This window comes from Ahaetulla prasina, chromosome 11, assembly GCF_028640845.1.
Source record: "Ahaetulla prasina isolate Xishuangbanna chromosome 11, ASM2864084v1, whole genome shotgun sequence".
Lineage (NCBI taxonomy): Eukaryota > Metazoa > Chordata > Lepidosauria > Squamata > Colubridae > Ahaetulla > Ahaetulla prasina.
The window spans coordinates 20,933,403-20,949,147 of record NC_080549.1 but is presented as its reverse complement, the minus strand read 5'-3'; the positions used below and the strand labels follow the sequence as shown (position 1 = coordinate 20,949,147).

Genomic DNA, 15,745 nt, shown 5'->3' with positions numbered 1-15,745 from the left:
GACTTGGATAAATAAGGAGAGTCTGTTTCTGTTACTGTTTCCATGTTCTACGTGGGGTGATCCTTAATTTAAGAAAGATTAGAAATCTGCAAAACCTTTCAAGGCGGAAGCGTTTTGTTCATAATGCAGTCATGCTGCTCTCAGAATAGCCAGGCCATTACAATTGCACTGCATAGCAAAGGCTGCAGTGCTCCAGTCTGAGATCAGAAGGACTCTGATCAACCATTCCAATGTGGGAAAAGGCCATTTTAAATTTGGAACGTTTTCACCTCAAAGTTCCTTGAATACTGAAAAGTATTCAGCAGACAGCAGACAGCTAGCAATAAAAATATCTCTGCCATTTGATTTCCATTTGAGGGAACAAAAGAGAAAATGGACTATCTATGACACAGATGTCAAACTTGCAGCATCACGTGACGTTTCACGATGTTTTTCCCCTTTGTAGAGCTGGGGTGGGCGTGGCCTGCATGTGACCTATCCGGTCCACGGGCTGACGGTTTGACACCCCTGATCTACGATGAACAGCTCAGTGTTTAGGATTGACACAGGAAAAATAATAGGTTTTATCCTGGTAACTCTACTCTTATCTTGTTCCCAGTTTGTTATAAGTTAGAGATGACACAAGGATTTTAAAAAGGAATTTTAATTTAGGTAACCACAGACAGTATTTTCCAGATTGCATTGGGGTCGGTGACCGGGACCAGAGATTTATCCTTCCAAGCTTTCAGACTCATGTTTTTTCTTCTCTGGATACTAAATGAGGCTTAAATGAAACTGAATTTAAACTTGCTCAGGTTCTGATGATGATTAAAAACTTACTGATATCTTCAATCACCACAGTGTTGTCCATAGACACGTAAACAGCTAAGGAATTCCATTCATCAAAGAGTGCAAGTTTCCTGAATAAAGCAAGACAGCTGTCAGTCAAAAAGCGTGCTCAATACAAGTAGCCCTCAACTTACGACGACAATTGAGCTCAGAATTGGTAAATGAGAAATTTGTTAAGGGAGTTTTGTCACATTTTACAACTTTTCTTGCCACATTTGTTAAGTGAATCACTGCAGTTGTTAAATTAAATGCCACAACATTCATAAGTGTGAAAGATGGTCATAAGTCACATTTTTCGGTGCGGTTACACTTTGAATGGTCACTAAATGAACTGTTGTAAGTCGAGGACTACCTGTACTTATTAGTCAGCCTTTCCAATGCTTATATCTCTTGCTTATGGTAGTTTCTCAACGGTGATCTCATTTCAAATACTTTCCCAATGCTACTGAGGCAGAGCAGAGATGCTCTTGGTGCAGGCTTAGAACTTCAAAATATAAACACGTTCGCTGCGGTTTTGGTAGAAAGACTAAATAGTTTTACAGGTATATTCATGATGATCAATCTGGCTTGCTGCCAAAAAGACAGTAAAGGAACAATGTGAGAACTGTTTTGAATATTATTGAATATTTACAATAGCACAATGAACAACAGGCAGCTCTAATATTCTTAGATGCAGAGAAGGCTTTTGACAACTTAAATTGGGTCTTTATGTTTAAAGTCCTGGGAATTTTATTCAAGGGGCCAAAGCTGTCTATACATCACAGCAAGCAAAAATTGTTATTAACGGTGACCTAACTCATGCAAAATCCAAAAGGGTACAAGACAAGGATGTCCTTTGTCTCTTTTGCTGCTTTGCTGCTATCCTGGTGTTGGAAGTTTTGAATAGAAATATTAGGCAAAATGGAAAAATAAGAGGTATAAACATTAAAAAGGAAGTTTATAAACTTTGCTGATCATTTGGTAATATTTCTGCAAGACCCTAAAAATAATATAGAATATTTGATGAGGAAATTAAATGAGTGTGGGTCTTTAGCAGGTTTTCAAATAAATAAGCAGAAAACATCAATGCTGATTATGACCTTACAGAATGGTGATAAAATTAATTAAAAAGTCTGGTTTTAGGGTCGAGAAAAAGCCAAAATATTTGGGGGTTATGTTAACAAACAAAAACACAAAACTGTTCCAAAACCATTATGTACCTCTCTGGAATGACATTAAAAAGATCTATATCTTTTAACTTGGGTGACCTACCCTCAAATCTAAGGAGGAGCTAAAATCAGAAGGTTATATCTGTAATTGGTTTACATATTTACAATTGAAAGATTTAAATTAGACAAAAAGAATCATGAGTTTAACTTTGTTAAAAATGAATTGGAAATCCTATTGTGTGGTAGTGATGAACATATTATTGCTAAAGCCTATAAAATGTTATTGAATTTAAATCTGGAAAATGAACAAGTAGAGCAATGTATGATTCAGTGGGCAAGGAACTTTGGATATAATGTACTGCTTGAATAATGGGAGAATATGTGGAATAAAGGTTTAAAATTTACATTAAACTATAACTTAAAAGAAAATGTCTATGGTATTTAACTCCAGATAGGGTGTCAAGAATGTATAAAGATATTTCAAATGAGTGTTGGAAATGTAAATGTAAAGAAGGGACTTTTTATCATATATGGTGGCTGTGTGATAAAGCAAAGAAATATTGCAGTAGCATTCATACCTTAATACAGAAAATTCTTAGAGTGAATATAGAAAGAAAACCAGAGACTTTTCTTTTGAGTTTAATGGAGAAAGACTTGGGAAAAAAATCAGAACTTTGTTGTAATACATGTTAACAGCAGCATAAGTACTTTATGCACAGAAATGGACGGTCACTCGATCCCCACAATGGATGAATGGCTGCAAAAGTTGATGGAGTTAGCAGAGGTGGCCAAATTGACTGTTATGATCAAAGAAAAAAATACGAATACTTTTATTTCTACTTGGAAACCGCTTCTGGACTTTGGCTTGAGGTGGGAAAGAATGAAATTTTGAGTTTGAGTTTTACCAATTAGGATAGAATTGTTATTACAGAAATGGCTAGCATATACTATTATGTAAAAGTTGGGGTTTGATCTTAATGCCTTATTCTACTGTACCAAAGGGAGTCGGAAGTCAATGCCTTTTTTCCCCTCTTTTTTCCCCCTTGCTTTCCCCCACTTTTCTCTTCCCTCCTCCCTTCCCTAACCTCCCTATTATTTATTTTTGTATTTTCTTTATATGCTGTATTATAAAGCAATAAAAAATTGTTAAAGGCAACTATAAACACAGCATATAAATATTTTGCACACTCATAAATCAAACTATAAAGCTTGAAGTAAGCACTAAGAGTTGCCTTCCTTAAGATGGCATTTTCCAGATGTATTAGGTGACTAGGAATTCAGTGAGTCACTTTCCCAATACATATTCAGGATTCTTAGGCTGCAGAAAGCAGGCACCCACATTTAAATGTGCGAGGGAGGGGGGGAATTTGGTAGTTCGGCTACAAATGATCATGGATCTTCAGGGTTAACCTTTAAGGATAGTAAAATGGGCTGATGAATAACAAACCAAATGAAAGCACAAGAAATTAAGCTGTCTTTGTGTCCTTCAGCCACTGGACCAAGGTCTTTTTCTCTACAAGTACAGGGAGTCCTCAGTTAGACAACTGAGCATGGAATTCCAGTTGTAAGCTTTAGTTTACAACTGGAAGTTCAGCAGTTCAGCAGTTCACATTGTCTCCTGGCTTGATCTTACAACCATGTTTATAATGGCCAGAACGCAAGTCACCACAGTTAACTGAATCACATGGTTGCTAAGTGAATCCACTGGCCCAGCAAAATAAATGCCAGAAATCGGCAAAAAACATCTCAAATCAGTCACATGACCACAGAATGCTGCAATTGGTTATAAGTGTGACCCAGTGGACAGGCCTCCCAAATGCAATTGTAACCGTGGGGACAGGAGTGCAGCACTGAGAATGCGTCGTAAGTATTCTTTGGGGGTCTAACTTTCAACGGTCATTCAATGAAGACAATCCATATAAATTCCACACACATATTGCAGAATACACATGCTGGCTTACTTGAGTACTTGGGCAACAGTATTTGGTCCGAACCATTCCCCAATAGATTTCCCTTCGCCAACACCCATCTGCGCTGTGTGGATCAGGAACAGAAACAGACAAAAAATAAGAAAGAATGTCAGAAAATGATATTTGCTTGTTAAATGGAAAATTATCTGAATATTGCATTTATGTATCTCTCAAAAGAGTTCAGGATTAAAACGATTCAGAAACATTAACCCATGCCAGACTATTTTAGCTAAACTTCGGGTGGGCAGAAGGGCGAGACAGTCCAAGCGCAGATCTCTCGGTATTCAGCTCCCATCATGCTCAGCATAACCATCCTGGCTGGGGGATTCTGAGAGTGGAACTCTACCCCTTGAGAGGTCAAGCAGAAAGAACTTCGGGTCCCAGACTTAGCAGAAGCAGAGATGGGGAAGGGTATGATACCAGCCTGTGATGCTATGAACATATTTCCGTTGCACAATTGAAGGATGTTCACAAACTGCCTGCTGGCTCTTTCAAGGGGGAGATGCCTCCCTGAAGTTCACTTAGTCTCCTGCAAAATGCTTTATCGTGGGCTGCCTTTGATATGTGTAGACGGCTAATCTCAGCCTCTTCAGCAGACTCTTGAAATGGGAAGGGTGGAGTTTTACAATTTCAGGGCAATCTGTCCGTTTCAAGAGACACTGAAACTGCTCACAATCAGCTCTAAAGCTGCACATCATGTGTGACTATAGTGTTTCAGAGACTGAATCCTCCCTTTTGAAACCCTGCCCAGATTTTAAGAACTGAAGAAGACAGCTGGACTGACACACTGACACTACAGGTATATTTGGCAGAAATATTAGAGAGGACCTCTTTCAAACACTGGAACTTCCTGGCAAGCAAAATTAACAAACGAAAATGCTGTTATTCAGATAAACTTTTGATTTTTATGAAGTTTCATGAGGTCCATTTTAACTGGTAGATGGTGATTTAATTTCAAGGAATGTGTTTTCAACGGTTTTGCTTTCTGATTTGATCACAATTGCGTATTTTCTCTTACATTTTAACCCAGCAACAAGACCCAAGAGTAATACAGGAACCAAACTACTGTGATTGCAACCATGGTTTAGCACCATGATGGCGAACCTATGGCACGCATGCCAGAGGTGGCACACAGTGCCTTCTCTAATGGGAGGCAAGTTGTCACCCCAGTTCAGCTCTGATGCACATGTGCACATGCCTCCCGCCGGCCAGCTGGTCTTTGGGTCTCTGCCACACATCCGCGGGGAGCGTATGGGAGACCATGCGCGCATGCATGGGGGTGGGCCGCATGCGTGAGACCGCACACGCATGCGCAGGGCAAGTGCAGGGCACATGCATGGGGTGGGGCGCATGTGCAGTGGCACGGCGCATGCACAGGGCCGCACACGCATTGTATTTTGGGGGTTTGGGCGCGCGCGCATGCTTTGGCCACTAGGTCCAGAAAAGGTTAGCCATCTCTGGTTTAGCATATTGTATAAATTTAGTTTGTGTATGTGTGTACGTAATTCTTGACTCCTGGCGACTACCTGGACAAGTCCCTGCAGTTTTCTTGGCAAATTTTTTGAATTTGTTGCCATTTTCTAGGGCTCTGACAAAATGACTGGCCCAAGGTCACCCAACTGGCTTCGTGCCTATGGTAGGACTAGAACTCACAGTCTCACTACACATCCATAAAAAATAGTTATGACTTTGCTCGGTATGATTCCATGCTGACACAGTGAGGATCTCCCTAGTATGACATCAGTGTTGGCTTCTCTTTTGCCCAGACTCTTTTTTTTTACTTTGTATTTCTGCCAACATTTGTCTTTATTTCATCACCAGATGGGATTAGGACTACACATTGCTCTCAAAATCTGCACTTACCCATTTGATGAATTGAGTAACAGCAATCTTTTCTGTCCAGGAAACAGCACAAAATCTTTTTATATTCTTCGGGTTGCTTTTTGTATTCCTCCCACTGCCAATCTTTAAGAAAAAAATATTAGAGATTTTAAATGTGATGTCACATTCCCACCAAGGACAAAGGATAAAACTACTAAAGGTGATCATTCAAAGAAAGAAATGTATATTGCAATCCTTAGAAGACAGTCTGCTCTAATGACCTCTGTGGGATTTGCTAAGTGACCTGTAGTATCTCTTGGCAGTAAAATACTCGTCTGCACTTTCAGCCAATCCCACAGAGGTCATTAGAACAGGCTGTCTTCTAAGTAGGTGCCATAATGGAAAGGTCTATATGGCTGTGACGGCTACGTTATACTGGAAGAGCTCTGCAACCTCTTATGGGTTGGGTTATTCTTCACTCATTTGCTTTAAAATAGCCATTCTCAATACCACTGGTCACTTAGTGACCTTTCGAAGTTACAACAAATCTACTTACAACACAAATTTGAAGTTCTGATGATCTCCCTCTCTCCCTCTCCCTCTCTCTCTCTCTCACACACACACATAAACCATGCAGTCACATAACTAAATTTTGGGTGCTTAGCAATTGGGCTGCTTTTATGGCTGCTTATAATATCCCATGATCTCATGATGTTTTATGATGGTCTGGCCAACAACCAGCATTTACTCCCAACCCTAACCCTAACCATTTGTTCATTTAACAACCATGGCATTCACTTAATAACTGCTATGGCCACTTTACAACTGCCCTGTTAGCTTAACAAGTGACAGATGAACTAATGAGGTCAGTCCATTACTATTACTATCATTTCATCTGTTATTATTTTAGTTGTTTTTATAGTTTTTTTTAAAAAAAATGTGTTAATAATAATGATTTGAGAGAGAGAGAGAGAGAGAGAGAGAGACACTTACCCCTTCCCAAACTTACCGCTTCCCAAATGTTGACAGATCAGAGCCTGAGCCAACATCATCTGTCCACACCGCAACATACAACCCCAGCCAGCATCTGATGAAGGACCTGTACCACCTTGGGAGTGAGAAGCAAATGCTTAGGCAGTCATAAAAAAGGAAGGCACAAAACCTGAGGCTTCCTTGGATCAAAAGCCAAAGTTTTACCCCAGGGACCAAAAGAATCTATATCTGCCTGCTGCCATTTTTAACCAGGCCATTTTATACCTGATGGAAAGGCAAGGAAGAAGATCAAAGGCATTCACAAAAGGGGATGCTACGGTTTTTGTTTAAGCTGTGCTCCATAATCTCATAAATTTGTAACCATGTCAGAGACATGAGCTGTAAATATAGTGCCATTTTCAATTTCAACCATATGTTCCCATCAGAAACAACCTTGTCATAAGCATACTTTTAGAAATAAAGACAAATAATCTGGGGAAAGAAATCCCACCCCTCCCTGCGCATGATGTGGCCAAACCCATCATTTTCCAATCCATTCCACTGCTCCCACCCGATTATCCTCAAATATATTAAGTAGAGTTCCTGGCTATCCAAAGTTGCTCCTCTCTGATGTAAAAGAGAGAATACAGATCGTAAACTTTTAAATGGAAGGGGGAAAGCCAGCTGCAGCAGCCCCAATTATTTATCCCCCCACAAAAAAAAAACAGTTTAAGTGATTATAGGTAATCCTCAATTTACAACCAGTCATTCAGTGACCATTTGAAGCTATAATGGATCCCCCCACCCCCAAAGCTATTTATGACCAAACTTTGAAGTTATGTTGACCACAGCCCTGCAGTCATGTAATTGCATTTTGGTCGTTTGGCAACCAGCCCACTTTTATGGCTGCTTTTTTTTTTTTTGCCAGTTTCCGTTTACTTCCTGTTTCCAGCAAAAAAATGCTGACTGGGGAAAATGGATTCTCTTAACAATTCAAGTATTTGCTTAGTGACTGCAGTGTAATAACCACTGCAAAAAAAAAAATGATGAAAAAACAGGTCCGGTCACGTGGTGGCCCATTTAATGACTGCAATTACTTGTAACCATAATTCCAGGCTCAAATATGGCCATAAGTTGAGGACTACCTGTATTTATGTCACTCAAGACAACCGTATCAGACTCTAAAGGTTTCACTGGCTGCAGGCCTAGGGCTAGAAGCGCAGCCCTTGCTCTGCCTTGAGCAACCTTCTCCATCAGGGACAAGCAGATACTGCCAAGGTCTTTTTTTAAAAAAAAAAAAACCATCCACGAATACTGGCAAGAGCTCTTGTTCAGAACAACTCGTTCATTCTCTTACAGAAATCATGTTTTCACAAGCAGAAGGGAACTGGAGGGGCAAAACCTCATCAGGCCAGGAAGCAAAACTTACCAATGGGTGAAAATTTTCTTCTGTAGGTAAACCAAAGACGAGAGCCGATATCTGAAAGAAGCTTAGATTTTTCTAGAATTGAAAAAAGTAACAACAGGTTAATACAAATAGCAATAGCACTTAGATTTATATATTGCTTTACAGTGCTTTACAGCCCTCTCTAAGCGGGTTACAGAGTCAGCCTATTGCCCCCAACAATTTGGATCCTCATTTTACCCACCTCGGAAGGATGGAAGGTTGAGTCAAACTTGAGCCTGGTGAGATTTGAACTGCCAAATTGCAGGCAGGCAGCAGGCAGCAGAAGTAGCCTGCAGTACTGCACTCTAAACACTGCACCACCAAGGCTCATTTGGCATGAATATGGCATGAATACAAATGCTGTATTCATGCCATATTCTACTGAGCCAAGATGACATTCAGGCATTTAGAAGTGTAAAACCTATTTCCAAGTAACCTTCCCCTTATTGAAAAGTTACAGTACATTTCCCCCCAATTCCCTTTTCATTTGTCAAAGGCAATGCAGTATCTGACAATTCATTGTAGAAATGAGTTTTTTTCCTCTGCTTCTTGCTTAATTCCTCTCAATTCAAAGTATATGAGACAAGTCTGAACTGGGATCTTGTCCTTTAAACTTTAAACCTGTCTTCTTCCTCAATCTGTTTTTTACTTTAAGTGCCCTTATAATTAATACCTTGCATTATGTCTACTTTCAAGGATTTCTACTATTTCTAGAGATTGCCAGAGAAGTAACATGTAGCTTTTTAATTCCAAATTTACCTGTTTTCAGGTGGTGCTGTCTTCCTAAGATCCAGGCGGGCTCATCTGTCTCAGGAAGTTCTTCTAAATAATCTACCACAATAATAAAGTAATGCTCATATATTTTTAACTAGATACACATTTATTTGATTTACAGAATATATGTCCATAAATACACTTCTTTAACAATAGCAATAGCACTTAAGACTTATATACAGCTTGACAGTGCTTTACACCCTCTCTAAGCAGTTTACAGAGTCAGCATGTGGCCCTCAACAATCTAGGTCCTCACTTTACTAACCTCGGAAGGATAGAAGGCTCAGTCAACCTTGAGACGTTGACTGTGTTGGCAGGTGGTCTGCTAGGCAGTTGGCAGAATTAGCCTGTGATACTGCATCCTAACCACTGCGCCACCACAGCTCTTTTGCACAATACAGAATTAAGATGTCAAATATTATACTTTAAAATTGAACATCAAATAATTAAATATTAGATATAGAATTTGTTTTAGAACTAATTCCAGAACAGGCAACTTTTTCTACACAGAGTATTTGCTCATTTGCTCTCTGAGGATACCCTCCAAAAAGTAAGAATAGCCTAGCCAAAAATAAATTTGTTTTAGTTTCACACAAGTCTATAATGCATCCCATATGTTTCTATTTATTGAGAGTTTTACATTTTGCATGTCACATTAAACATTACAAATAAATAACTGTGGAAGAGACTTTGAGATGTACATCCAAAATTCACAGGAATCACATGCAATCTTGCCCTGGATTGAGTTTCTTACTTGCACTCAGATCTCATTTGCTTTTAAAAGATTGAAAGTAATTCCTCTTACATTTAGACAGACAATGACCTTTGCTATTTGCTTGTCACAGTGTGACAATGAGGAAAGCAGATCTATTTTGGCAAGAGCCAAATACTAAATACTGTGGTCTATCCTTTGAGACCCAAATCCCCAACTGCCTAGAAGGGCTAAAAGAGATTGCTTCAAGTCAGTTCCTCCTTCTTACAACTTACAACCAACACAGCTACCCTTCTGGAAAGGGGTATGGAACAGGAAGAGATGTTTGGGAAACTGTGTGGATATTTAACATTCCCATTTTCCCTCCCTTAGTTTAGCAAAACCAAAGTAACCTCAGAAGTTGATCCAAAGTGGAATTAAATATACTGATCAATACTGCTTTGAGTTTGTCTATGGAAATTCTCAACCATCCAGGTTTTCGTTGTCCTAAAGATGCTTTTTCCAAAAGGCAACTGGACTTCCTTTGAAAATGTTTCGCTTTCTCATTCAAGAAGCTTCTTCAGTTCTGACTAGTGGGGAATCATTTTCAAAGAAAAAACCAGAAAGTCCAGTTTGGAAAAAAGCATCTTTGGGGCTGTTTTGAGTTCTTTCCACCAAGTAAACAAAACCAAACAATTTAAAGAGATGAAAATGGCCTCAAAGAGTCCTCTGAAACCCAAAATGCTTTAAAAGGATAAAGGTATATGCCTTTCATTTTCAGTATATTCCTTTGCAAAGCCTAAGTCCAGAGTCCTAAGACTTCCAACTAGAGGATGTGCTTAGATACTAGAGGCTTAATTCAATTCTCACTAGTACCAGTAATAAAAGATATTTAGAAAACTGTGTGGGGGGGGTTAATGCAGAAAGAATGTGACACGTAGCTTGCATATTAATTATCTTTCATAGAAGGAGTTTCTTGGAAGCCTTACAAGAGACTAATAATGTTGCGTAAATAAAGTAAAAACAATGTGGACATTTTAGCGTGGAATTCCTCATGCCTGAAAACATGTTTATGCTATTCCTTGCAAGCTCAGACTGACGCTACACCAAGGACCATGACGTCATCCATGAGCTAAACTTTGACACATTAATATCTTCCAGGAAAACCATCCAGATTAGACTTCCATTTGCCAAGTCCCAATTATTTTTCCAACAAGAAAGAAAGCATTCTAAATGTTCGTATTTCAGCTTTAAAACTGCTTTTTAAAAAATAATCTTGTCTCAAGCATGTAGATAAAATTCTCATAATTCATGCACTAAAATGCCAAGGTGCAGTGTTGGCTCCTTGGTTTCATCTATCATTAGGATTAATGACACAAATAATGCCTCCAGCAGTAGAATCCAATAAATGGTTATTATGATGTGCCAAACATTATAAGCTATATATAAACCTTATGCAATAGCCCAACTCCCTGTATTGACTAGTCATGAGAAGCAGCTTTCACCTATGACCTTTGCAGTAATTTCTAGAGCATTTGAGGAATTATCTCCCCTCCCCATGAGCGTCTACAAGGAACAAGGGATAAAGCATGTGTCACAACATGAACTTTGCTCCTCAGAAGATCTTTTGTACTTGAGACACAAATACAAAAGGGCAGAGTTTGGGGTCATGACTCTACAATGCACAATTGGACACCTGAGGATCATTATGGCTACCTCGATACCTATAATTGTAGACTGAAAGTACCCCGTGGAAGGACTTCACATTGGAATGGAATTATCTATTCACTGCTGCCTGAGAAAACTTGATGTGCAGTACTATATTAAAAAACAGTTAATTTACCTAAGACCAAAGACTTTGACCCAAGACCAAAAAGTGGAATATAATTACAGATTCTAGACATCCTGTATTATGAATAATTTGCAAACAAAAAGGATCCCAAATCTCTTTCAGTAACACCGAATAGCTGCAACATGCATGCTTGGTGTTCTTCAGATCCCTAACGTAAGTGTAGTCTTCTCTACCCCTGAGCCTCCCAAATATGCTGAGAATACAGTTCTGAGGAACTGCTGGCACTGTGTGGTTGACCACAATCTAGACTAGCTTTTTGTAAAAGTTACACTTTTAATCCCAAACGAGTAAAGGCACCTCCTTTAATCACAAAACATATGAAGATGTTTAGAATCATCATGATCATCAAATGATAGTACAGATTATCCTCGACTTACGACCATAATTGAGACCATAATGTTGTGAGACATTTATTGAGTTTTGCCCCATTTTACAACTTTTCTTGTCACAGTTGTGAAGTGAATCATTGCAGTTAATAACCCGGTTGTTAAGTGAATCTGCCTTCCCCATTGACTTTGCTTGTTGAAAGGTCACAAAAGGGGATCACATGACGTTGGGACACTGCGACCGTCATAAATATGAGTCAGTTGCCAATGACTCAGTTTTGATCATGTGATCATGGGGATGCTGCAATGGTCATAAGTATGAAAGATGGTCCTAAGTCACTTTTTTCAGTGCTGTTGTAAGTGTTGTAAATTGAGGACTGCCTGTATATCACTCTAGGATTCTAAGGGGAAGACAGTGAAGTTTTATGAAAGTACACTAGTACAAGAAAAACTGCATAATACACTTTAAGGAATGATTCTTTTCCTAAGAAAATTGCAGCCTATAACCAGATGAATCTGATACTAAACCACTGAAACTTCAACTAAAAATGAATTTAGAAGATTCTACAGTGGGCAAAAATTTCAACAAACCTTTCTGCCTTCTAACTACTATGCACACAGATCTTTCTTCACACCCTATGCCTCTATCATGTGCCCACACATGCAAATACTCCCTACACAGAGTAGGAAGAATACCAATACTGTATTTCTAACTGTAGTCACATTTTACAAATTTAAAATCCTGCACTAGCCTTCTCTCCAGCCTATTTAACTAACAAAAACTTTAATGCAATGTATTAATTTCAAACTGATAAAAACAGCTATTGACATTTAAAATCAGTAAGTTTAATATTCAAAATATGCTGTAACATAAAGTTGATGCAAACCAGACATGTAAGAATAACAGTTTCATTTAAAAAAAAAACATTTTACAACTGAACAGAAAGGTATGATGTCTATCTCAAGCTTTCATAGGGAATAACTATTTTTTGTTACTGCACACTATGGTAGATATTCTCCACTGGCTAAAATTGCTGTAATAGCTACAGCCCCATCTGAAGAGAAATAGTTTAACTCAGATAACCTCCAGCTAAGTTTACTGTAATGCGTTATATAAATGGAGCTGTCTTTGTTTTTCAGACACTTATTTTATTTTTAGTGCTTTCAAGTCAGTGTTGACTCCTGGCAATTGCCTGGACAAGCCCCTGCAGTTTTCTTGGCAGGATTTCAGAAGTGGTTTTCCCTTGCAGCCTTCTTCCTGGGACTGAGAGAGAGTGACTGGCCCAAATTCACCCATCTCTCTTTGTGCCTCAGGCAGGATTAGAACCGACAGCTTCCCAGTTCCTAGCCTTATGCCTTAAGCACTACACCACTCTGTATCTTCTCCCCTATTCTACCCTTTGGCTCTGCAACCAAACAAGACAACCAAACAGATAATTAGAACTGCAGAAAAAAACAATTGCTACTAGCCTGCCTTCCATTGAGGACCTGTATAGTGCATGAGTCAAAAAGAGGGCTGTGAAAGTATCTACAGACCAACTCACATCCTGGACATAAATTGTTTCAACTCCTACCCTCAAAAAGACACTATAGGGTACTGCACACCAAAACAACTAGACACAAGGACAGTCCCCCCCCGCCCCATGCCATCACTTTGGTTAACAACTGATTCCCACAACACTGTATTACTATTATTCTTCTCTTCCTTACTAGTATCTATCTCTTCCCACTTATTACTATAACCATGTTGCTTGCATCTTTCAATTATATTATTTTTATGTTTCCTAGTACGATTCGATAGCTTATTAGTAACCTTGACTATCACTGTGTTGTATTATTATTATCTTTTGTTGTATTCTTGATGAATTATTTTATTCTCCTTATGTAAACTGAGAGCATATGCACCTAAGACAAATTCCTTGTGTGTCCAATCACACTTGGCCAATAAAGAATCCTATCCTATCCTATCCTATCCTATCCTATCCTATCTTATCCCTCTCACTTCTAGACACTACAATCTCCTAAATTCTTAACCAGTATTGGTCATACATAATCTATTTTTGATAGAACTTCACAGAGTTCTTTGTTCATTTTGTACCGGAAGTTTGTTAATCTCTCTCTCTCTCTCTCTCTCTCTCTCAGCCCCTTGGTGCTCATACTGTCTTTCCATACTAGACTGTGCAGACTGCAACACGTTTGTGCTACATGCTTCAGGTGGTTGCTGAAATGTATATAAGCATTGCGACTGTCAGCTTCGGAATTTCCCTAGATTGCCCCAGCTGCCTGATGCACTGGATTGGAATTCAAAACAAGCAAGCCAAAAGCCCACGTCATGTTTATGACATTTATCAGACCTAAAAAACCTGAGTTAGAATGGAATTGAAGCCAGTTGTCGGTTCTTCGGTGGTTATTTATTTATTGCAGGGCTTCCCAAACTTTCTGTTACCCAATACCTCTTTTCGGAAAACCCTTTTTACTTAATCTAAGTAAAATCCTGTCAGTCAGTTTAAATATCCCTGTTGTGATTGGGAAATGGGTTCATGGGTCATTACCCAGAGAAAAAGCACTTTTACCCAATTCTGCATAATGTACCTAACTTTGAGAAGCACAGATATCCTGTAACATTTTCCTTTCCATCTATCGTAAGTTTCTTCCATCCTCAAACGATTCCCACAACCCCTAGACAAGCATAGGTATATTTTAAGTTATCCCTTGCTTGTCACTCAGGAACTCAAGGCAGCACATCCTTCTACTTCACAGCCTTGCTGGCTCAGGATGATGGGTGAGGAAACCCTCTGGAAGACACCAGGTTGGGGAAGCTTTTTAAACAGCCTTGTTGGTTGAGGATGATGGGAGCAGGGTCCAACCCCTCTGGAAGATACCAGGCTGGGGAAGCCCTTTAAACGGCTGAGGATGATGGAAGATACCTGACTGGGGAAGCCCTTAATGCCCTGTTGGCTGAGGATGATGGGAGCAGAATCCAACCCCTCTGGAAGATAACAGGCTGGGGAAGCCCTTTAAATGGCTGAGGATGATGGGAGCAGAGTCCAACCCCTTTGGAAGATACCCGCTGGGGAAACCCTTATGTTACAGCCTTGTTGGCTGAGGATGATGGGAGCAGAATCCAACCCCTCTGGAAGATAACAGGCTGGGGAAGCCCTTTAAATGGCTGAGGATGATGGGAGCAGAGTCCAACCCCTTTGGAAGATACCCGCTGGGGAAACCCTTATGTTACAGCCTTGTTGGCTGAGGATGATGGGAGCAGAATCCAACCCCTCTGGAAGATAACAGGCTGGGGAAGCCCTTTAAATGGCTGAGGATGATGGGAGCAGAGTCCAACCTCTCTGGAAGACACCAGGTTGGGGAAACTTTTAACAGCCGTGTTGGCTGAGGATGATGGGAGCAGAATCCAACCCCTCTGGAAGATAACAGGCTGGGGAAGCCCTTTAAATGGCTGAGGACGATGGGAGCGGAGTCCAACCTATTTGGGAGGTGAGGTCTTGAGGGCCATAGCGGCTGAGGATGATGGGTAAAGAAGTCCAACCTGACGCTGCCGGGGAAAGCTGAGGAATGGCTGGGGACGATGGGAGTTGGAGTTCAACGTCAGGCTGAGGACAGCTGCTCTGAAAGGGGCTTGGTGGGCTGACCCCTCCCGCCCCGAGTGGCGTCTCGCTCCCTGGGCAAGGCCGGGCCTCACCAGACTCCATCCTCCTTCCGCGTCACCGCCACCACCATCCTCTCATCTCCGCGCCGCCGCCTCCTTCGGCCGCTTCCTTTCTTTCCCTCAGGCGGCGGCGGCGGCGCCCAGCCACCTCCTCCCTCCCTCCCTCCCCCCCCCCCCGCGGAAAACAACACAGCGAAGGCTGCCTCCGCCCGCGCAGCGCACGCCGGGAGTTGTGGTCTCCATCGCGCGCCC

General features: G+C 40.5%; 1 protein-coding gene across 3 annotated transcripts in view; it reads right to left on the bottom strand.

Moving 5' to 3' along the window:
* The window catches only part of ATG4A (autophagy related 4A cysteine peptidase), a 30,790-nt gene extending 15,141 nt beyond the window's left edge, over window positions 1–15,649 (bottom strand). For 2 of the 3 annotated variants that reach the window (XM_058196541.1, XM_058196540.1), the window contains exons 1-7: window positions 15,527–15,649; window positions 8,946–9,017; window positions 8,169–8,240; window positions 6,777–6,875; window positions 5,810–5,911; window positions 3,938–4,010; window positions 820–899 (exon numbers count right to left, since the gene is read on the bottom strand). In XM_058196541.1, coding sequence (XP_058052524.1) covers window positions 820–899; window positions 3,938–4,010; window positions 5,810–5,911; window positions 6,777–6,875; window positions 8,169–8,240; window positions 8,946–9,017; window positions 15,527–15,536 — 508 coding nt within the window. In that variant the 5' untranslated portion in view covers window positions 15,537–15,649. The other variant, XM_058196542.1, reaches the window with a different exon arrangement.
* Between the last annotated feature and the right edge of the window lie 96 nt (window positions 15,650–15,745).